The sequence below is a fragment of the Dermacentor silvarum genome, chromosome 9, assembly GCF_013339745.2.
Source record: "Dermacentor silvarum isolate Dsil-2018 chromosome 9, BIME_Dsil_1.4, whole genome shotgun sequence".
NCBI classification, from domain to species: domain Eukaryota; kingdom Metazoa; phylum Arthropoda; class Arachnida; order Ixodida; family Ixodidae; genus Dermacentor; species Dermacentor silvarum.
Genome location: NC_051162.1, coordinates 72311567 through 72336286, shown reverse-complemented (window position 1 = coordinate 72336286; position 24720 = coordinate 72311567). Strand labels below are relative to the sequence as shown.

At 45.7% G+C, this 24720-nt stretch overlaps 1 protein-coding gene across 1 annotated transcript; it reads left to right on the top strand.

Moving 5' to 3' along the window:
- The first annotated feature begins 1405 nt into the window (after positions 1-1405).
- LOC125940281 (uncharacterized) lies at positions 1406-22883 on the top strand. The gene is made up of 6 exons (XM_049656283.1): positions 1406-1483; positions 9237-9359; positions 11608-11780; positions 18598-18656; positions 20962-21027; positions 22656-22883. The coding sequence occupies exons 2-6, from the start codon at positions 9273-9275 to the stop codon at positions 22832-22834; spliced, it is 564 nt and encodes a 187-aa protein (XP_049512240.1). The 5' UTR covers positions 1406-1483; positions 9237-9272; the 3' UTR covers positions 22835-22883.
- The last annotated feature ends 1837 nt before the right edge of the window (positions 22884-24720 follow it).

Here is a 24720-nt window from a genome sequence, read left to right as displayed (position 1 = left end):
TGCTGCAGTCCCAGTGAATCTTTCACTTTCAGGGTCTGAAGCGCACTCTAAGGAGAAAGGAAACAAGTGAAGTACCGAATGGTTCTGAGAGAGAAGTGACTTGAGCAAGCACGCATATTAGTTTGATCTGCTGTTAATCCGTCGGCAAGTTTGATCCACGTAACAACTCCAAGATGAAATACGTATCATGCATTGATACACATTGTTGTTTCACGCAACAAAAAGGTAATGAAAAGAAAGAACGTACAGAGTGTGTCCATTTCTATGCTCATGGCCTCACATAGCGCCAAGTAAGAAATAGGTAACCAAGAACGACGGAAAGGTACCGCTGTCTCCATTCTTCGCTGGTTGGGGGAAAAGGCACTGAAGTCACGCCAGATGTCGGGGAACCTTGTAAGTCGCTGAAACGGTGTCCCAACGTGCTGCAGCGATTACATTGGTAAAAAAAACACAGGTTGAAAAACCGAAGCGAGGCTCGCCGTCAACAGGAAGCAGTCATGACCGTCAAGAAACGAGAGGAAAGAGTCCACGAACGAAGACCCGTGCTATGCAGCAATCTGAACATGCCATGCCTGCACATGAAAGGGAGGGAAAGTCAACGACTTCCACCAAATATTCAGTTCATTCAGGAAGCTAATCGTTTTTGTGACAGTTATCATCACTGATGTTTCAATACATTTTTTTTTGCCGCTTCATACTGCGCTAGTTGTATAGACGTAAAGGCTGATTCAGGTACACTAATGTAGGTTGCACTGCTTAAGTGATACTTTTAACATGGCCCAGAAGAAAAGGCAGGTAAGTGTTCCACTCCCTAGTAGACAACTGTTAAAGCGCCTGTTTCTTTCATACTTAATGGGCAATTTTTTTCAAGCACTTATTTTCTTGAAGGTTAAGATGAGGGAATATTAGGGTCTCGTAAACAACTGCTACAGCGAAGAAAGACCATTCAGGCCCACTGAAAACGCATGAGCAAGACAACAACGCTCGAAGTACGCTGAAAGAAACAAAAGCGTGTTCTCCTAAAAGAAGTGATAGTGTTTTGCATTGCCGATGGACATATAAAAAAAAGAAGAGAATTTAGGAAATCATTCACTGAACGTTCTCACGAAGCCTCAAACTTCCAAATTTCAATACACGTGGACAGCATTGTGACAGCAGTAAAAAATCGCAGCGGATGATAATACAAATATATAACTTCGTGCATTATCAAACAGAGAGCCTACCAAGCTAATTAAAAAACGCGTAAATCTTAAAACAAGTGCGAGTTGTTCTCGTGTACAGGAAGTGATGAATACTACTGCTGAAACTTGGATTTTAAGGGCACAACAGACAGCCGGAAAACTCAATGACCTTTGAAATTCAGTGCGGATATGACGATTTCCGCTCGCGAGCTTCTGTTTTGGTCCATAAATACACACGTCTCCCCATAAGCGAATTGCTTAGGTTGGAACAAGGCGCGCAGGTTCTCGTTCAAAGAAGCAGGGTGAGTTTCATGATTCGATATTTGAAGTTTTTAAAGAGCACTGTGACTTGCAGAATTTGGAAAACATTTACATGCACATCTCTTTCTTTGGAAATGCGCACTTGACACTTCTTAGTGCAGTTTGAATCCTCATTCATTTATAAACCTCATTTAGGAGACAGTAACACGCATATGCAGGGTCGATACTTAAGATGCCATATTGGAGGATAGAGCGGAAGATCGAGGCTTCTCCCAATAATTCATCACAATATATTTTTACAAATGATAAACGAAATTAAAGCGATCTTACGCCCTGCAAATATAATCTGTTTATTTTTATAGCAAAAAGCCGAAAAAGAGAAAATGAAAGCTTCTGTGATTGAGGCCCTTTCGACTACCTGACTTCTATAACAATAAATGTTTTCTCCAATAAAAATAGTTCTATTGTACAATGATGCAACCACGTTCATGAACACTTTGAAAGCAAACTTCGAAATATGTGCGGTTAATGATATGTGCTTGAAGAGATTTAGTTGCATCGGCATTACGCGCAAGAAGTAATTCTTTCTTCAGTACACTTAGACGTCACCGTTGAAAGCACTTATAGTGGCAATGAAAGGCTACTCAAGGAGTTTAAAGTAATATTTTAGTTGAAAACTACAGTAATTTGCCCATACATTCCTTGGTGTCATTGCTTGTTGGTATCTCGCGACTGGGCCAGAAAAATCAGGCCCCTTGGTTTTGCTTTCTGCTTGTTCATACACACACAACATACGTATATATATATATATATATATATATATATATATATATATATATATATGTGTGTATATATATATATATTATAATACCCAGACCGGCCGAGCTGTCAAGCGCTTTTTATTCCAAAAAGCAAACGCCCCAGCTCATGCGCGAAGAAGTAGAAGAACAGGGAAGGTGATGATGGCTATGTACAAATGAAAAGGACGAAGTACGTTAATAGTGCTTACACTAACTTCCCCCCGTCATGGAAGCGGCCAGCCTGGCCGCAGATCACAGATTATCTAAGCGGGGAGTGAAGGACTTCATCCGCGAGACGTGAACAATTTCGGCATTCCGGCGGCGCCGGTCAGTGACGGAGTGTACTGGGCGCACGAGATAGTTCACTGCAGATGTTTGCTGCACAACGATGTATGGGATAATATAGCGTTGAAGGAACTTCTCACAGAGGCCTGGAGTTCGGGCTGGAGTCCAAAGCAGGACTTGGTCTCCAGGGTGAAAACGGAGGTCACGGCGTTTGTTGTCGCAGCGACGTTTGCGCTCAGCTTGGGCAGCTTCCGTGCTTTGCCGGGCGATTTGACGGCAATGTGCAACTCTGGCAGCAAAATCTTCTGGAAGGGACGCGGTAGGCGAAGAAGGTGCTAAAAAGAATTCTCTGTCAAATATGGTGGAAGGAGATCTTCCATATACAAGGAAGAAAGGGCTGTAACCGGTAGTCCGTTGAATAGCAGTATTATAGGCGAATGTCACAAAAGGAAGAATTTTATCCCAGTTAGTGTGGTCAGGCCGGTTGTACATGGAAATCATGTCAGACAGCGTACGGTTGAAGCGCTCAGTGAGGCTATTGGTCTGCGGATGATAGGTAAAAGTAGATTTGTGCACGGTATCAGTGGCCCGAAGAACTTCCTCGAGAACTTGGGAAATAAACGCCTTGCCACGGTCACTCAGAAGAACGCGAGGAGCCCCGTGGCGCAAGACGATGGAGCGCAAGAAAAAGTCAGCAACCTCAGACGCGGTACCAGCTCGCAGAGGGGCAGTCTCGGCATATCTGGTTAAATGGTCGACCGAAGTTACAATACAACGGTGACCAGAGGGTGTCAAAGGCAAGGGACCATATAAATCAATGCCAACAAATTCAAAAGGTGCGTCCGGGCAAGGCAGAGGTTGTAGTAAACCGGCAGGAGGGGAAGTCGAGCGTTTTCGGTGCTGACATGACGCACAGGAGGCAATATATTTGGCCACCGTTGTGGATAGGCCAGGCCAGAAGCAGCGGGCCTTGATGCGGTCGTAAGTCTTGTGGAAGCCTAAGTGGCCAGCCGATGTGTCGTCGTGAAGTGCCTCTAATACTCGCAGGCGAAGGCAGCGAGGTAAAACTGGGACCCACCGGTGACCTGTTGGGTGATAAACGTAGCAGTGTAGCACGCCACGTTGCAGGCGGAATTGTCGAAGTTGGCGTCGCAAGCGGCTGTTGGGTGGTTCGGCGAATCCACTAAGGCGATCCATGAGAGTTCGACAGTAGTAGTCGGCCCGCTGAAGCGAGACGAGATCAGAGCGTGATGAAAGCGTAGCTAGGTCCAGGGGCGTTATCGAGAGTTGGTGTGAGGCAGGCGTTGCATCGGAACGACGTGGTGGGCAAGGTGACGGCGCGTTACCGGGAGAGAGCGAGAGTGGGCAGCGAGACAATGCGTCTGCATCATGATGACTTTTTCCAGACTTGTACGTTATTGCAAAGTCATATACTTGCAAGCGGAGTATCCAGCGTCCTAAGCGTCCTGACATGTTTTTCATTGATGACAGCCAACACAGAGCATGATGGTCGGTGACGATGGTGAAGTGGCGGCCGTAAAGGTATGGCCGAAATTTCTGAATCGACCAGACGATAGCCAGGCACTCTTGCTCTGTAATGGTGTAGTTCCGCTCAGCTGGAGAAAGTGTTCGGCTGGCATATGCGATGACTTGCTCTTTAGAGGCTGCATTACGTTGCAGAAGTACTGCGCCAATACCTTGTGCGCTTGCATCAGTATGGAGTATGGTGGGGGCTCGATCATCGAAGTGGCGAAGCACTGGTCCGGACGTAAGATGTTGCAGAGCTTCAAAAGCTGATTCGCATTCGTTAGTCCATGTGAAAGAGGCACCGGTAACCAGCAGCTTGTGTAGAGGAGCTGCCATGGCAGCAAAGTTGCGTGTAAATCTCCGAAAATATGAAGCCAAGCCGAGGAAACTACGTAGATCTTTCTGCTGCTGGGGCCGAGGAAAGTGGAGAACAGCACTAATCTTTTCGGGGTCTGGCTGGATGCCATCTCTTGAGACGACGTGGCCCAATACTTTTATATTCTTGCTTGCAAATTTGCATTTTTTTGTATTGATCTGGAGACCAGCATTTGCAAGGCACTTCAGAACTTCGTCTAATCGATGAAGATGTTGGGTGAAGTTAGACGAAAAGATGACAATATCGTCCAGATAACAGAGGCAGGTCTTCCATTTTAGTCCACGAAGTACGTCATCTATCATGCGCTCAAATGTGGCGGGAGCGTTACAAAGACCAAAAGGCATCACGTTAAATTCATAAAGTCCGTCTGGTGTAGCGAATGCGGTCTTTTCTTTGTCTGTCTCGTTCATCGGAATTTGCTAATAGCCTGATCGAAGATCAAGGCTGGAGAAATATTCCGCCCCTTGCAGTGTGTCCAAAGCGTCATCGACTCGAGGTATTGGATATACGTTCTTGCGTGTGATCTTATTGAGCCTTCGATAGTCGACGCAAAAGCGAACGAAGCCATCCTTTTTCTTTACCAGAACCACGGGAGAAGCCCAGGAACTAGATGAAGGTCTAATTATCTTCCGCGCAAGCATGTCAGCAACCTGTTGTTCAATGGCCCTCCGTTCGGACGGCGAGACACGATAGCGGCGTCGTCGTATGATAGCGGAACCATCGGTTTCGATGCGGTGTGAAGCCACAGAAGTTTGGCTCAACACAGGAGAACAGCTATTGAAACAGGCTTTGTGCTTCGCTAAGACCGCCAGTAAGGCTTCGGACTGCGCGGCGGTTAGGTCAGAAACAAGAACGGCTGGGGGAGGGAAGGAATCATCCAAACCTGAGGTAGGTGCTGGCGATGAAGAAGGGCAAAGCGTGACTATAGAGATAGGTTGAGTGTCGGCGAGGGTTGCTACAGTCATCCCTTTAGGCAGCATCACAGGATCTGGGGTCGTGTTGCAGGCAGACAGAAGGGCGCGGCCACGTGAAAACCGGATGAGACAGGCGGCAATGAGGATTCCACGAGAAATACAGCGGGAAGAAGGGGCGACTAGAGCGTCTCCGTCGGCGATCTGCCGGGATGTTACGGATACAACGTCTTCGTGACCAGGACGCAGGACGTAGTCTTCATCAATGGCCAAGTTCACGCATGAAGGTGAAGAATCTGTAACAGGTGCAAGCGCTGTATCCGCGATGTGGACAACTTCCTCTCTACATGAAATGACGGCTGAAGCAGAATGTAGGAAGTCCCAACCCAAGATAAGTTCATGGATACACGTTGGAAGCACGATAAACTCAATGTGGTGGCGAATGCCGTCGATGAAAACACGAGCAGTACACTGTCCGTCGGGGTGTATGAATGCATTATTAGCACCACGCAAAATAGGTCCAAGATAAGGCGTTTTCACTTTCCGGAGCCGTGAACACAGATCACTACGAAGAACAGAAACGGCGGCACCGGTATCGATGAGAGCAGACTCGGGAACACCTTCAACAGTTACATAAAGCATGTTGGCCGGGCGAACAGGAGGAATTTTTGAAGACCGATAGGAAGCAGTTTCCCCTCCAAAAATTGCAACACTTAGTTTTCCGAGTGCTGCTCGGCAAGATGGGAAGTGGGGCGAAGCGGCGATGTAGAGCGCCGGTAAGGCGAAGGAGAACGACGTCTGGCCGAACGGGAACTATGAGGCAGATTGGGAGCAGCTGGAGGAGACGGTGAACGCTGCTGAGGGAACGAGTACGAACCGGGATAGTAGGAGTCTGGTCGGCGAGTGCGGTCTCTCTCGTGCTCACCATAGCCTCGTCTTTCATCCTGCTTACGACGGCGGCAGAAGCGAGATATATGGCTGCGTATACCACAGTAAAAACAAACCGGACGAGGTGGACGCCACTGAGGGTAGAATGGCGCAGCAAGTGCTCTGGTTCCCATCAAAGCCAAATGGTCATAGGTAACGTCAGGAGGCACGGAGGTCACGGTAGGGGTGGGGAGCGAAGCAACATCCGCGTAGGTAGGTGAGTTGCGCGCTACCGGAGCAAGATGCGTCGTGAGTGTAGTCATCGCTGTCAACTCCTGCTTTACGACCTCGCGCAAGTCGAAGGTAGGGGTTGGGGCACAGGCAGTAGGTGAACGCCTCAGGTCTAAAATTTGAAGCTCCTCGCGGATGATGGTGCGGATGAGAGCACGGAGATCTGAAGAATGGGGAACCTGGGGATCGCTACTGTCATGTTGAAGACAAAGAGACTGCATCTCGTCCAGGCGCTGACACGTGGCAGTGATGTCTTGGACAGAAGCCGGATTTTGCACGATTAAGGCGTTGAACGCGACAGACCCAATGCCTTTTAATATGTGTCGCACGCGTTCAGCTTCCGTCATGCTAGGGTTCGCACGGCGGCACAGAGCCAAGACATCCTCTATGTATGAGGTGTAAGACTCTTGCGGAAGTTGGAGGCGCGTGCCCAGCTTCTGCTTGGCGACTTCTGCACGGCTAGACGAGGAAGCGAAGACTTGCCGCAGCTTGGCGGTAAACGTGGACCAATCCGCGATGTCGGATTCATGATTGAAATACCACGTCTGTGCAACACCGGTCAAGTAGAATGCGACGTGCCTCAATTTCTGGGTATCGTTCCACTTATTGCAACAACTCACGCGGTCGTAGTTGTTGATCCAATCGTCGACGTCATCACCGCGGCGTCCCGCAAAGACAGGGGGATCGCGTTGAGGGCACGTCACAGTCCAAGAGGGAACCGCAGGCGGGGTCGTTTGTGCGGTAGGGTTAGAAGCGCCGGAAGAGCCGGGGTTGGAAGTGTCCATCATAGTAGGGGTAACCGGGCGCAGGCGGCGACCGGAACGTAGCTCCAGGGAGGACGGGAACGCGAGAGGACGTCGGGGTCTTGACGTACCTCCACCACTTTATAATACCGAGACCGACCGAGCTGTCAAGCGCTTTTTATTCCAAAAAGCAAACGCCCCAGCTCATGCGCGAAGAAGTAGAAGAACATGGAAGGTGATGATGGCTATGTACAAATGAAAAGGACGAAGTACGTTAATAGTGCTTACAATATATATATATATATATATATATATATATATATATATATGTGTGTGTGTGTGTGTGTGTGTGTGTGTTTGTGTCTGTGGTGTGTAAAGTGCAGACGCAAAATTTCATATGGTAAACATACAGAGGCACTTTGGTCAGACCCAACATATGAGCAAGCAAAATCTGGTAGACCGGATACAAGGTTGCAGCAGTTTAGGGACATGTCCTATGCGTGTTGAAGAGGGTGTACAGGCACTTGTTTACAAAAGTTACGTAACCAAACGCTCACGTTCGATTTTTTTCGGGTATTAGAAATCATACATTTTGGACCTCAGTTACAGGTTGCGGTAGCCCTGGGGTAAAAGTTTGCAATCGTGCTCGCTTCCTATTCATAGTGTGCCTCTTCGTTAGGCCGAGGGTGTCTTGGCACCAGGTTAAAAAAAAAGTTCTGGTGGCACCAGAGATTCCTTTAAGCCGCTCGAGCCCGACTCAATCGTTGATGATTGGGTATCCTGTGATTGCCTCAACCTCTGCGCTTGCGCTGTCGCTGTGGAGACGAGCACGTCTCGCAGTAGTCATGGTGTGTATTGCTGCCCGAGTCTTCTCACGGGTTTGACCGTATTTGAAGAACGTGGGAGCGCCATACCCGAGAAAGCATATCACTAATTCTTCAACGAATCGCACACTTGTAGGCTTTGTAACTATCGACGAACAGTGGTTCAAAAGCAGTAAAATATACCAACATTGCCATAGTGGGCTCTATCAAACGCGATCGCTCCTGCTGTAATCGACATACTGCCGAGCTTCGCCACTCGGGAAGGCATGCGCGAAGCTAAATACAGCTTCGGTTGTGTCATGCGTGGCCCGACAATGACGCCATCTGCGCACATGACAAATGCATGATTGAGTAATGGCTTTTTTCTCTACACAAAATTACAAAGTGAGGTGCATCACATTTATTGACGCATTAGAAAGTTTACCTGCCTAAGTTATCATACATGGTCAAATCTTGCAGCTGTTCTCGCAACAATGTGGTGGCGTTTTTTTTCGTAGTGGGCCTACTGTGGTCAAATGTAATGGGCGTAAGTGAGCATCCCTTGGTATTACTACCCAAGTCTCATCAAACAATTTTGGATCCTCCGTGTCGAACGCGGGGGTGCCATACCCCAGCAGCCATCATATTTCCACAGCATATCGCACACGTGTAAGCAATAGAACTCCCGATGGGAACAGGTTTGCGTTTAACGGAATATACCTACTATGGGTGAGTGATAACATTCGAATGCGACCACTTGGGCGTGCATCGACACAGGCACTGCCGCGCTTTCGCTTTCTGAAAACCAAGCGAGATGCTAAATTTAGCTCCCATTAGACCGTGAATGGTGCTACAAAGGTGCCATCGGCGCAGGCAACACATGCGTGACGGACTAATAGCTTCTTTTGCTTTACACAATGATATCAAAGTAAGGCGCTTGCGTACAGTATGCTTGCAAAGATACGAGTGATAATAGTACAACATAAATTGGTTGCAAAGAATTCAAGAACCCCCTCTGATAAAATTGAAAGACGTTTCATGTCCAAATATTGCCAACGATGTAATAAAGATGTATTAATATTATTATTTTCGGCATTACAGTTCCAACTAAAGTATTGTTATATGCAAATTACACGTCACATTAGAGGAACTCATGCACATTTTAGTAAGTTAAGATGTTCATTTTTATAGGTGATTTAGAGACACGTCACGTGGATTCCTGTGATCATGGCTATCACATTGGCCCTTGTTATCGTTACTGTGTTGGCTGCCGTTGGATGTTCTGCGGTGGATCCAACACTGAAGTTTTTTCAAGTAAGTAATGGACCATCCAGCAGGCCGAAGATGCCGCCAGAGCCATGAGCACTGGCTGCCGTCTAGGCGGGGTTGGCCCTCCCCTCAAACTTGCCGGCAAATACAGAGTTTTTTTTCTCTCTCTCTCTCAAGTAAGCACGATGTCTAGTAATACAAGATACGATAATATTTGGGCATGTGTAATGGTTGTCGGTGGATATCTGGGTGTACTCAAGATTGTTGGCAAGATTCGAAACCCCTTTTCATTCGTTTGCCGTCTAGCCCGTCGAACAATTCTACAGGATAAATTGGAGTATCAATGAGTGCTAGAGAAATGGACATGTTTATCCACATTAATGCAATGAACTAAATAAGGATGGGAGCATCAGGATGCGGCTCTAATTTTTAGCGTTTCGTAGGTATGCATGCATGCGAAATGACAGACACCAAAATAAAGACGAATGTCGAATACGCGTTCGAAGCTCTCTCTCAGGCCTTCACGTATAAAACGCGTGTCGTTCGAATTGTACCTAGTTTGGCAGTGTGAGTCCTGCAGAGAAGTATCGGAATAGGGGCGGCATAGAGATAATGCACAAAACTGCACCTTCACTTCGTAATTTGCGAGTCATTGCACGGCTGGTATGTGCAAGCACCTTCACAACTATGAAAAACAATTATTTAGTTTCGTTTTAAAGCACCAAGCTGCCCTACTTATAAAATGATATGTCCTTTGAATCTACTGGGGGGAAAATGTTCAGGTCTACGCCTTACCACACTCACAACCACTGTTCAGCTTGGACTAAATTTCTAAGGGGAGAGTTGCGGCGCCTACGCGCTCTCTTTCACTATTGGACATCGTTCCCCATTGTAATCCGCCTACTGTCCTTTTATTGGTAATTTCTAAAGTCACTTACTCGTCTTAACATAAGGCAGGAGCGGGGTACACATCCTGTCATAAAACTGAAATTTGCACTACCTTAGATGTTTGATTAATTGGTACTAAGCGGCCACATACGCAGGGGGTGGTGATCGATGCAGCATAAAAAAGTGAGATGAATTACCACAGAACTTATCTCAATTACTTTCGACGCTACTGCGAATGGCATTCGCGGAACATAGTGGCAAATCGTATTTCCGAATTATTGTTTCTTTAATATCACTAGCAGTCATTCTAAAACGTTCGTTGCTTCCCCTATATGCCATATACTCCAGTATTTGCTCACTTTGCTATGACACTCGCTTGGCAAGGTTGCCCATTTGCATGCCGGCAAGACAACGAGTGTGTGACGCCTAAACTGTGACGACGATGGAATGAAGACGTTAGGATGACGTTGCTGAAGCGACGTCGATGGTAAAGCGACCACCAGAAAAACGTCTTGACAATTACATGGGGAAGACTGTGTGACGACGGATGGCTGGATGACGAGAGTCAGATGTCGGAACGGCTACAATGAAATGACCGCGTACGCGTCCCGACGATGACATGACAAGGAATGCTTGACGACGACTGTTTGACGACTACGCAATGATGACAATGATATGACAATGACATGAAGAAAATGCCGTATTAACGACTGATCTCGAAGCATGTATAACGACGATGCCATGAGGACGATGACATGGCGATAGTCGGGTGACCACGCCGAAGTGACGACGAAGGCACGACCATCAGGGCATGACGATCATGGTAGAACTAGGTGTCCATGATAGTGACTGAAACGATCACGCCATTATGACTATGACATGAGAACGGCGGCTGAAACCCGATCAATTGACAGCAGCATGATTATGGTAGAATAACCAAGAGGGATTGGCATCGATGAAACGAGAAAAACGGTGCGACGACAACGGCATGATGATAGTGATACGATGTCACTGAATAGACGATGATGGCAAAACAAAATGACGAGCAGTGTATCACGAAGCCTGCAACAACATTTGCCTGCCGGTGATGGGATGACGGGGTTCGGATGGCAAGGCTGAAGGGACGAAGATAGAATTTTATCGGCGGCATCACGACCGCATTGTGACAACAAATGTATGACGTCTAAATGAGTATGGTGGCGTGACGACGAGGACATGACTAGTGAATAATTTGTTCGGACAAAAGATTCTGTCTATGTGTAACGAAAATAGTGGTGAAGACAGCGTTAGGTATGGAAGCGTTTTCGATGTGAATAATTTATTTACAAAGCTTTGTGGCTTACATAAATACATGCGCTTTCAAGCACAATCGTAATTACGGTGTTTCTCTATTTTTTCTGTCCAGGATTCTCAGTACACGCCCATTCTCACCTATGAATGTTACCGCACAGGAGTCACCATTGAACCCGAAGGCACAGTTAACTTCACCATTCTTTGGGACGGCACACTGCCCTCTAATGATGGGGGAGAAGCGACCACTTGGTATGCTATAAACGGCACCGAGGACCAATACACTACGTAAGGCCATCTCGGTTATAGTTAACCTATTAGTGCCCCGGGTAAATTTCGCAGTACAGCACCACTTTTATTTCATAATATTTTAGAAAGAAGCATATTGTTGTCCTTAGTGCGTCATTTTGCTAATAATGATCTTGTCACGATGTCCACAATTAAATTCCAAGTTAAGTACCTGACGTCTTTGATCTGCTAGGCACTCTTGTGCATTTAAAGTAGTCTTACGCGCACAGCTTCTTTATTTTTGTGTTGTATATTACAAACATCTCAAGGCTTACCTTTCCATGTAAATCGAAAAGAATGAGGTAAGTGACGGATGCATACCATTATATGTGCGATGCAGTTTAGAGCGTTGCAAAAAATGGATGCCGCTGTACTTTATAAAATACACTGGACCTATGCGTGTGCTACAGGAGCTTTTATATCGAAGCTATATACCTCTGCCAACGAACGGTTCTTTCGTGTGCCCAGCAAAAAACTTCCGCCAAAGTGGGCCGCTCCTGGCGATCGTGCAGAAAGGGCCCAAGCTCATTGGCACATACCAGGGACGAAAAAGAGAGCGAGGAAGAAAGAAACAGAGAGAGAGAGAGAAAGAAGAAAAGAGACAGAGAAAGAAAGAGAGAAAGAATGAAGGAGAGAAAGAAAAAGAAAGCAAGACAGAAAAACAGAAAGAAATAGAGAGAAAGATAGAGAAAGAGAGAGAAATAGAATGAGAAAAATAGAGAGAGGAAGAAAGAGATAGAAAACGAAAGAAAATCACCACGAAAGTCTGAGAAACAAAGAAACAGAAAGAAAGAAAGACATACAGAAAAAGAGAAAGAGAGAGAGAAACAAAGACAGAGAGAGAGAGAAAGATAGAGAAAGAAAGAAAGAAAATCACCACGAAGGTCAGATACACATAGGACACGCTTCGCTTACGCCCAATTTATCGACAGGGGAAGGGCTGGTGATTTTTTTTTCTGAAGGTACATACAACGGTATGTACGCACATTTCAGCAAAATGATTTTTTTTTGCTGGCTACAAGATATTCAGGTTGGTTGAAGGCACAAAAATGGAATCAGGATCACATTTACATTCTCATTATTCCTCCATATTTCTTTTTTGGCGCCGACAAAATGACGATGGTCTTGTGTTCGCACTCAATAAAATATCGATGTGTGTTTCAGCAACCTCAGAGGAACAAAAATAAATGTGATATTTGATGAACCGTTTGAACTCTGGGGTTTTACATGCCAAAACCACGATTTGATAATGCGACACGGCGTAGTAGGGACTCCCGAATAATGTTGACCACCAGGGGACCTTTAACCTGCTCCCAATGTACGGGACAAATGCCTGTTTGCGTTTCATCCCCATCAAAATGTGCCTGCTGCAGCCGGGGTTTGATTCCAAAATTATGTGCTTAGCAGCGCAACACCCTAGCCGCTAATCCACCGCAGAGAGTTCCATGAAAACTTTAATTGCAAAGATCATTATAAACGATTTTATTACACATCGCAAAATAAGGGATAGGAAACAGCAAATAACACGGCTGATATGCATACCTAGGCTGAAGCAGAGGATCTATGCAATAAATGTCGGGTAGCCCGTAACCAGGAACCAGAGGTGGGCCCCATTATTTCTTACGTATGATATTTCTCCGAAAATGTCCCCAAGCGAATCGATCGAGAGAATTCTAATGCTACAGGCTGACTGTATTCGGATGGCAGGATACGATTATGTTGACTGATTCAACAATGATCGAACCAAATGCTGAATTCTTCTATCTTGTAAGGGTGTAATCAACACAAAACATGAATGATATATCCACATACATGAATAACGTGTCAATAAACTAATATTAGCTTTGCACCCGTATTTGAAGGCAACGCCTACGCCGTTCGCAGTTACCTTCGGTTGATACAATTGAATAGTAAGAACACCTGCGTAAGCTAACAGATCAGCAAGCTAAACGATTTTGCGTAAAGTTTCATTTATCTTTTTGCAGCGAGGCTTTTTATTTCAGAAGGTTCCAAAATATAGCATATACTTTCGAAAGACCTGCATCGGCTGCTGCTCCGTATGTAGGCCCAGCGTACTTAATAAAGGAAAATAGCGTAGCCTTCGAAAGGATAAAGTGCAATTTAAGAAATTTCAACCATGCAGGTACGATGTTAAATGATGATTGGATGTCAAAAATCTATGAAAGCAAAGTAGTAGCTTTTCTGGGGGCCTTAATAGTTTAAATGAAATTGAGGAAACAGCACGTACTGTAATACAGCTAACGTTTAGGCTCACATTGGAGGAAATGTGCTTGTCATTGGCATCTGAAAATCATTTTTTTTGCCGGAAGATTCCTACACCAAACATTTACGTACCCGGTTGCAAAATTGTATTCTACACCGCCTGCAAGAATATTCTAATCCACACTAAGCACCATGCAGTAACTGCTACCTGCTTTACGGAAGAAGACACTTTGCGAATGCGATATTTTTCTAGCAATAGCAATCTTGCGTGTGCTCGAGGCGCGGTCGGCGCTGGCGCCAGTGTTGGGGTTGTTTTATGGCATGCACTGCACATGCGCCAATCGTGTTATTCCAGAGACGACGAATGTGTTCCAGGGACGGAGAGATGTGCACCATCTTCCCGCACAGTGGAATTCTCACCTGGCGCCTTTGTCAATATACTATTCAGATTAGGTTTCCCCGATATGTATGTCGCGGGTTCAATTCGACCCAGAACTGGACGAATTTTAAAGTATTGTTTTGCCATTGAAGACAGCCACATACCCAAAGGCACAAACTCAGAGACCCAATATGGCGTCAACGAGAAGCAGCGCCGTGTCCACTAGGCCATACTGAGTAAACCAAAATGGTCTGACGGTTGCTTTCGAACCCCGTACCCTCCCCAGCGCAGATAAATGCTGTAACCACTAGACCATAGACTATTAGGAGGACGGAACCAGACCAAACGCTGTTATTAAGTGAGGCCGCAGATAGGACCTGCCAAGAAGAAAATCTGGGATGATGATGATTGTATGCAGGTGAAAACGATTGGTTGCGCTAAAAGTGCTCAAAACTGAACGAAAAAGAAAGCAAGGAAAGTAGAAAGAGTGATCGAAGTTGGCGAGAACACGGTTAGAGACGTACACAAATAGATAAATACACAGCCCCCAAGCAGTGCATGAAGTTTCTAAAGAATGCTAATTGCATTAAAAGTTGCAGTGCCACCTATAACTAGGAAACAGTAACTCGATATCTGGCCCTAATATTTTGCCTAATAAACCTGCCGCTGTTTTATGCGGTATTAGCTGCACAAACATACGCAGATGTATGCGAAGTAGGTAGTTTCGAGGAGAAGATGAAGAAGAACCTAATTCCTACAGAATGCATCTACATCTGCCAATTTGAGATGTATGTCGACGGTAAGGCGATTAGCATTAAAGCGATGTGGCGACGCGCCTTAATGCCAAATTCTTCGTTTGAGTGTAGCTGGCTGCTTCAATTTTCTCTTGCCGACATATTCGCTTCTCGCGACTCTATCAACCTCGCTCACTGCACGCTCATATTGTTTACCCTCCTTCTTTCAACACACTTGTCTGCGTTTGTTGCCAACTTTTTCCCAACTCTGTAGCTGACTGCAATTTTCATTTAATGTGAAATCATTATATGCCCGCGTCGTCAGTGGCATCGCGAACGATCGATGGCACCGAAATTAGCCGACGGCGCAAAGAGTAAAACATGTCAAGAATGCTCGGCTTACTGTAAGATTTCTCAGGGATGTTCCTGTAAACAAAGTAAATTTTGGTCTGGGTGGGAATCACACCCGGGCCTCCTGGGTGCGAGACGAGCACGCTTCCCGACGCCCGGGTGGCTCCACGGCAATGGCTGAATCAAGGTGTGTCTAGTGCGCGCGTGATTGCACACGGCACGTCGCAGCCATGTGGATGACTAAAGGTTTCACCAAAGGAACTATAGCGCTTTCGCATTCCCAGGCGTAAGCAGTCGTAAGTGTATCTGCGGAAGTTTTCCGAATTCTTCCCTTGTCGCCTTTTTATCTTGTCAGTGGGGGGGGGGGGGGGGGGGTCCTATACAGTGACACACTCCCATTCTGGAGTGATGGCCAAAAATGTTCAAATTCGTTGTCTGAAGTTGTCCGTTCTCACACCTACCCAGGGGTACATTCCCCCTTGCGCACACCCAATGGCTCAAGCTGTGCATGTCAATGTTGTCTATTAGGTAGTACTGAGTATTAGATACTCAGTAGCTAGTGATCCAAGTTGGCTTGAAAGAGGTTAGATACATATTTTCTTAACTAAAAGAGCGAGAAGCTTTCACAAGAACAATATTCACCAGTTCAACAATATTATTCGAAATAATAACAGCAAAAGACCAATTATCACAATATTATTCGTAATAAACTGATTTGGTGCGCATACATCCTTTTCAGATGATTGGCGACTTAATTGCGAATAGCGATCAATCTATGGTGAGCGAGTAATATGGCGATTATCACGGAAAGCTGCAAATACGTAGTGACACATAACCCGAGGCAAAACCGAGTGGGCCAAGTTGGCATGAAAGAGATTAATTTTAGAGTGCCTAGTACACCGTGCCACATGCCTGGTCACCCAAGTTGGCACGTAATATAGGTTCAATGAAGAGCAGCATGTACCCAGTAATGCAAACTGAGCGACAGAATTTGGCATTTTCCATAAACGATAATATAGTAAAAGCAGCAGAAAATTTCTATACCAAGCTTTACAGTACCCAGAAGAACCACGCTAGCTTCATTCTGAGTAGTAATGAACAGGATGCAGAGGCTACTTCTGCGTATGACGGGTGATGAAGTTAGAAGGGCTTTGGAAGACATGACCCCGTGAAAAGCGGCAGAGAAGATAGAATGGCTAGCGATTAAATCAAATATGGAGGAGACATTATGCTTGAAATGCTTGCGGCCCTTTATACGCAATAATACCAGCCAAAGACAAATTAAAGCAATATTATTCGTAATAAAAAGATTGGTGGCACATCCATCCTTTCCAGATGATTGGCGACATTATTGCGCATAGCAATCTATCTATAATGAGTAAGCGTACTACCAGAGAGCAGGAAGAATGCGAAGATTATACTAATCAATGCGAAGGGGGACGTTAAACAACTGAAGAATCATATACCCAATAGCTTGCTTTCAGTAATAGATAATATATTCACCAAGACAATTTCCAATAGAATCAGGGCAACACTTCAATCAATCAAGAGAACAGGCTAGCTTCAGGAAGGGCTATTCTTCAATGGATCACATTCATGTCATCAATCAGGTAATCGAGAAATCTGCGGAGTAGAATCAACGTCTCTATTTGGCTTTCATAGATTCCGTAAAGACATTTCATTTAGTTAAAATAGCAGAAGTCATAGAGGCATTGTGTAATCAAGGAGTACAGGAGGCATACGTGAAGATCGTGGGAAATCTGCACAAAGATTTCACAGCCACCTTGGTTCTGCACAAGAAAAAACGTGGGGAGCTTGCACTAGTGGTGCAAGGCTGGAGTAAACAGTGGAGCTTCTGATCGACCTAGCTTTTCTTCCACGTTTTACTAAGCGTGGCTAAGTTTTGCTAGGAAATGCTAAGTGCTGCTAGGCACGGTATTCTGAATCGGCTCGCCACCGACGCGCAGATTCTCGCTTGGCCGCTCGACGCGCTTCAAGATGAGCGGCGTCTTCGGGTGCCCGAATCATCTTCTGTCGTCCCATGTCAAGAGTACATGCATGTACTCGCCACATAGTCAACGAGAGTTCTGCCGCCGTCACGACGGCTCCGAGCTTTATCTCCCCGGTGACGTCACGGCCAAGCTGCTGTCAATTTATCTAGGTCAATTACTCACAGGGGTCCCTGATCATGAGAAGAAAATTTACAGAAGAATAAAAAATTGGTTGTGGTGCATACAGCAGGATCTGCCAGATCCTGAGTGAGAACTTATCACTGTCGTTGAAACGAAAAGCCTACAGTCTTTGCATTGTACTAGCGCTAACGTATTGGGTAGAAACTTGGAGGTTAATACCAAAGCTCGAGAGCAAGTTTAGTACCGCGCAATGAGCGATGTAACGAAAATTTAGGCATAAACGTTGGAGAACGGAAGAGATTGGTCCGAGAATAAACGGGGATAGCCTATATTCTAGTTGACAATTATAGAAAAACATAGAGCCGGGCAGGACATGTAATGCGTAGGGTAGTTAAGCAGTCGATGGACCAGTATAGTTACACAATGGGTTTCAAGGGAAGGGCATTGCCGTCTAGGACGCCAGAAAACTGGGTGGGATGATTAGATTAGGAAATTTGCCGGCTCAAGTTGGAATCAGCTAGCGCAAGACAGGGGTGATTGGAGATCACAGGGAGGCGCCTTTGTCCTGCAGTGGACAAAAATAGGCTGATCATGATAAATTGGATTCACTGAATATAAGCTTACACGCAGTGTCACTTACGCAGTGGCTCTATTTGGTGGTACGGTTGGTTTCGAACCCGGCTCTCTTTAGCACAGCTACTCATAAGACCATACTCTACCCATTGACCCAAGGAGGTGCCAAAACGGTTTTAGATGAAGCTAGGTAGATAGATAGATAGACCGTGGAAAGGGCGCAAAATACTTTAAGAGCGCCAATCGCAATCAAAACAAGATTCTAACCCATCAGCGAAGCACTATAACGCTCAGAAGCTGTTAAACAATAAGAACATGTGGGTGTATAGAGCCAAGTATGCTTACTGTAAAATATTTTACTCTTGTTCTATGAAGTGTCTCTAGTCTTAAATATTTGCCGTTTAACTTTCCATCCCTATTTTCAGAGGTACCTTTTCCTACGAATACGATAGTGCCTCCTCCACAATCAAAATAACAAACCCTGGTAAGTATCCTTGATTTACCAAATTGTGATGCATCTGTCTATCTTTCGCGATGAAACGACCACGATGGCCTCATAGTCACGAACATATACCTAGTTGCTGAAGCTGGCCGACAACTCGGGCCAACGGGTCGGCGTATGAAGCAAGATATATATATATATATATATATATATATATACGCGTATACGTACGCGCAGTGATAGATTGATAGATAGATGGATAGATAGATAGGCTTAAAGCGCCTGAAGTGGGGTAGAAATGCTAATCCCATGAAAAAGAACAAAGTGATGTCTCAACCATACGCGCACGTAATTAAGTTCAAATAGTCAGAAACGTCGGCTCTCTGTTATGTACTAATTTTATAGAATGTTCAGAGAAAAGCAACTGTATGGTAAATCGCACGATCATTTCCTCTTTGTGAACTCATGCGAGAAATCGAACGAGAATGGAGAATACGGCGTTAATTATTGAGATGCGCCTAACCAATTTTCGTTCTATAAATAATTACTTCGTGGAAACGAGACAAATATCTCAGCTACATTGCTTCTATTTTCCTATCGTTACCATATAAATGCGCCTCATTTAGTTCCTTGCATTAGATGTTATGCTTTTCTTCTATAACAAAACTTAGCGAACACCAAGGCAGTGGCTCTAGCCTGGACCCATAAAAAATTGATACCATAAATGTAAAGCTACTAAGCTGTTTGAGGATAATCATTAAATACTTGCTTGGCATACTTTGCTAATATTCCGAGTGCAAGTGTGTTAATCAATTCTTTGAGTTAATTACGTGCCGACGCTTCATGGCTGTCTTGTAGCTGATTATCACATACGTATTTTAGTGGTGCTCACTCAGTTTTCTTCAGCTACTTCTTTTTCAAAATCGACGTGATTTTCACTGTAATTCCACTGAAATCACTGATATCATAGAATTAATTCCTATGTTATGCTTATTCTAAAGTAAAGAACTCTTAGAAGGAATGAAAACATTTATTAGGTCCTGCAAGTTGTGAGTTGCCTCACAAAGTGGGCTGCTCCCACGTTGGGACTAGAGATGCAATATTTCCGGAAATTTTGAGCAATCGAAAAAAACCCTGTATTTTTCCAGTTTTTTTCCCGAAATTTTGGGAAAAAATCGAAAAGAACAAACTTTCTTGAGCATACGGTGAATAGTTTATTGCCAAATGTCAAAAGCCATAACTCTCATTATGCAAATAACAGAAGTGAAATGCTTTCCGCCTTTTCACAAACGAATGCAGGGTTTAACAAATTGAAGACAAGCCAGAAGCATCACCGCGAACGCGTTCAGTTCTCTGTGGACGGCTGCGGATTCTTAGAATTGTTACGGCAGTTAGAGCAAAGAACACTGAAATGTCCCTTCTGTGACTATTTCATCCTGGCTTCGACTATGGAAACATGGATCAAGATGTCTCCCCGACCGTGAAGTGCGTCCACACGTGGGAAATTGGCCGTACCATTGCAGAATCCGCTTCCACACGGCTTCATATGCGGACTTCCGCCACAGGTTGCACAAGTGCACGAGGGAAAGCCAAAATTGAACAATAACTGGCACCAAAACATCAGAAACCGAACCCGAATAACGAAGCAACGCTGAAGCCGGAGCTGACATTATGTGGTATCGATGGCGAGTGGTCAGCCGTCATTTGGTGTTTCGGTATCATGTGCGACGTTTCGGTTTCGCGTTCTGCGTTTTGCTTTTACGTTCAACGCTGGGTGTTGCCTAAGTTTTATTTCTGTAGGTTTTTCCCCGCGGAAATTTTGAAAAATTTTTCCAACTGCGCCCAAAAAAGCAGAAAAAAACTGTTTTTTTCCCCGCAATTTTCTCGTTTTTTTCCGCACTTCGCATCTCTAGTTGGGACCGGCCGGCAGAGCCATTTGGCCGCATCGTGGGCTTGCTGGACGGCCCATAGTTGCTCGGTCAGGTCCGGCCTGCGAATCGCGGCCTTTAACCTGTCCCGATCCTTGGCTAAATTTTCGTTGGTTCGGTTGCACGACCAGGAGCTTGTGTTCTAAGTCAAGTGGTGCATTGCAGTCTGTCCTCTTTGTGTTAGGATATTTGTCTGCAATGTAGACATTAGAGCTGTCGCTACAACTTTGAGAACATTTGAAGCATTGCGCGGTTACTTTTTTTCAAGTGGGGCTTCAGGTCACTAGATTGTGTTCACGTAAAAAGAACAGCACATCTCTTACACGCTAGTTTTTCTAGCATGGCATCCAATATTCAGCTAACAAACACTAACCATTTGTATCAGAGTTCATCAATGTAACATTGATTCTTTTTTCTAGACATAGAGGAGCACCTTCACCAGCTGCGGGAGGCTTACAACGGCTTGGCATACTATTGGAAGCTGAGTATGTGGTAGTTATTTGGCCGTTAGAACTCTCCTCGAATGCGTACAGTTGGCTTCAAAAGTCTCTGCAACGCGGGATTTGATAAAATAGCGAATTTTTCTACAGATTAGTAACACGAATAGTAAAACCGTGTCTCACATGAGCGCTTCGCCTATTGTAGTATATGCTGGAAATCGAAATACTATGTTTCGTACCCTGGTGGGGGAAATATTGAGTTGTTTTCTCGCAATCCGCGCTTCATAAGCTTACTCCGACTGCTCATACCATGCTTTAGGAAACTTTTTCGATACATACTGAAGAAACTTATCTTTTCAAAATTTCAGTTCATGTATAACACGAGGAATGGGTCAAACAATAGATGTCGGGTGTCAAAAAGTGTCAGAAATAGGATTCCAAGCTGCACTAACAAAGATTAGCACATAAGCTAAGTGATAAATGCTGACAAGTCTTGGTATATATGAAGAACAATTGCAAATGTCAACATAACCAACACTATTTTAAGTGAGATGCAAAAATAGACGCAAAAAACTCATATACTGATCACCTATGCGGGAAGCAACGAATCAGAGATTTCAAGAGGTGGACATCTACTATTACGATATTTATGGAAAAAGTGCTCAATCATAAGACAATACTATACCACAACAAGTGCAAAGAACCGTGTATATTTTCCCGTGGGATAAGTATGAACAATGTCATCGCTTTCTAAGCTGATGGCGATGTCGCACTGATGATGTCACAGAACGTCAGTGCGGGTAGCTCGTGTTCAGGGTTGCTTTCTTCATTCATTTTACTTATGTTCTCTACTAGCGAGGGATAGGAAACGGGGTGAATAGTCAATAACTTGCGAAGATAGGTGCGTAAACGGCCGCTTAGTCAGGTTTGTAGCGTTAGTGAAATAATTCAAAGTCGCATTTGTTTTTCAGGTTTTAGGGTTAAAATCATGATTCTTTTTCTGGCATCGGCAAAATATTTTCAACTACAGTAAGCCTGCGAATAACGCCTGAATGAAGGAAATTCCGTTTCCATCAAAGCAGTTGCTTCAATTCTATGCGCATAAACTACGCATTTTTGCATCATTATATGATAGAGAGTTGTAAATATTAAAAATAATAAATAGATGTGGGCAGTCTTGCAAGCCCGTGAGGTGGCGTTTATGCAGGGCCTTGACTTCCCCCCGTGGGAAACCTAAGCCCGGGTCACGTTAAACCTTGCCGGACATTGAATAAAGTTGTATCCATCTAATACATTCCACATCGTAACATACGTACACATCGCGGGAGCTATATGATACCAATAGTTATGTTGAGTAAATTGTCAGCGTACCGACTTACTTTCAACGGCGCTATCTTCTCACCACCAAGAAATAGCATGCCGGGTGGTTTCTACACAAGCGCATCATGACGGATCAGTGCCGTATAACGATTGGTGTTCACTGAAGTTTACAGCCATTTTTGTGTTCTCATTTACTTTCTTTACTCGTTGCGCCGGGAATATTAGTTATGAACCTATACAGAAATAAAATGAAATGGATTTCATGATGGCCAAGCGTACAGAAACTCTGCCTGAGATCAAGGCGAGTCGGATTATATGAATTTAATCGACGTTTTCTTTCTTTCTTACTGCAGCCATCACAAGCGACAATGATCGCGTTGTCTACAAGGTATACGACGTTGACTCGCGCTGTGGAAACGCAGCGGCACTACTTAGGAATATGGACCGGAAGACGCGGCAAGGATTCATCTTCTCCAGAGACGTGCGTGAGCCGAGAAGAACATGCCGGAAGCAGTCGCTGTGTGCGTGGTAGTTGGCATCATTGTTTGGCTTTGGTTTGATGCCCTTTTCACGAGAAATAAAGGAAATCTCCTGTTTGCACATATCTTTGGCAACCTGGCCCTCAATACTACAGAATAGAAAGGTGCTGTGCGTTTGTATTTCAAAGTATTTATAATAATACATAATAGAGAAATACAATTTCACGCTTCTGCGTTTAACCACTGTCATATGTAAGTGCCGCGAGGTGCCGCTGGAGGATCGCAGCGGCCACCCAAGCTCTGGGAAGAGGAAGTGAACGGGTGCACGAGCACGGCGGCACGAGACGAGCTCGCAGTGTTCGAGCCAGGCGGGCAGCAGTGCCGAGCTCCTGGGGCGAACGAGGCGAGAGGACCTGCCTGGCGAGACGTCCGTGGCAAGGTGCGGAGGATCGCGGAGCCGGGCGTGGACGAGGGCGTCCGAGGAAACAGGGCTCCTGCTGCCAGTGCTCGAGGCGCTGGCTGACCCGAGTGCCACCGGTCCCTGAGCTGCTGCACCTGAGCTGTGCGCAGCAGCGTTCGTCTGGCATAGATGTTGCTGTGGTAGACGCGGTCCTCACGTGCGACCGCCGCACGTGGATTGCGAGCGGCGTACGAGCTGGCCACCGAGGTCGTGCTGGACAAGGCGTTCCCTGCCTGCTGCCGTTGCTGCTCCTGAGCGTGCCGAGCCCGAGAACCGTGCTGGACGGGGCCTGAACGTGTCGTCGTCGCAGTCGGCTCGAGCACGGGTGAATCCGCAGCGCCTTGGACGACGGAAGCGTGAGCCTCGAAACACGGGACTGTCACAGCCCGCTTATACTCGTGTGCTGTGCGTGTGTGGACACACTGACTGCCGCTACGCAAATCATCAGCTATCTTTGTATATATATTTTTAGGGTTCTTTTCCATTTGATAAATGCTCCAAAACGACTCTCTGTCTTTCTTCCGCATCACTGCGCACTGGCGAAAGTGCCGAATAGTCCCAAACACCACAATTTCTGGCGTCCGCGACAGGACTAAGCTCGATTTCCATCCGTAAGAGCCGCACTTCGCTTGTATGCAGTGGTCGGAAATGGACTGGGAGAAGTTTATTCCGATAGGCAAGGAGCTCGGCTTGTCAGGCAAAGAACTAAGAGAGTGGATTGACGAGCAGCATAACCGAGAGCGCGATAAACGAGCCGAGGACAGGGAAGCAGCACGAGTCGCCCATGAACAGGAGATCGCTCGACTGACAGGGGAACGAACTCTGCTAGAGACTAGATGTCGTCTTGCAGAGTACGCGGCTGGAACGGTCGAAACCGTTAGAGAACGCGGGGACAACACAGGTGAAGCATTTAGAAGTCCCCACAAGCTTATTCCACCCTACAACGAGGGCCGCGACGAACTCGATGCGTACATACAGCGCTTCGAGCGGGTAGCCACCAGCCAGGGATCGCCAAGCGACAAGTGGGCGCTATCATTAAGCTTGTGCCTGTCAGGCGAAGCTTTGAGCGTGGTCGGACGCATGTCTGCGGAGGATGCCACAGACTACCAAAAGCTGAAGCAAACTTTATTGCAAAGGTTCCGGTATACCGAAGAATGATACCGCCAAAAGTTTCGCGAGGCTAAGCCAGATAATTCCGAGACAGGGCGGCAGTTTGCTGGTCGCCTGCTCGGCTACTTTGATCATTGGCAGCAGATGGCGAAAACAGAGAAAACGTATGAGGCATTACGAGATAAGATTGTATCGGAACAGCTTTTGTTACGCTGCGATGAGAGGCTCGCCATCTTCCTGATAGAGCGAGGATGCCGTGACCTCGACAAGCTAGCCGAAGCCGCTGACCATTATTTGGAAGCGCAAGGCCTGTCAAACCTAGCCAGAGGAAAAGAAGAAAGAGAAACTAGTAAAGCACCCTTGCAGAGC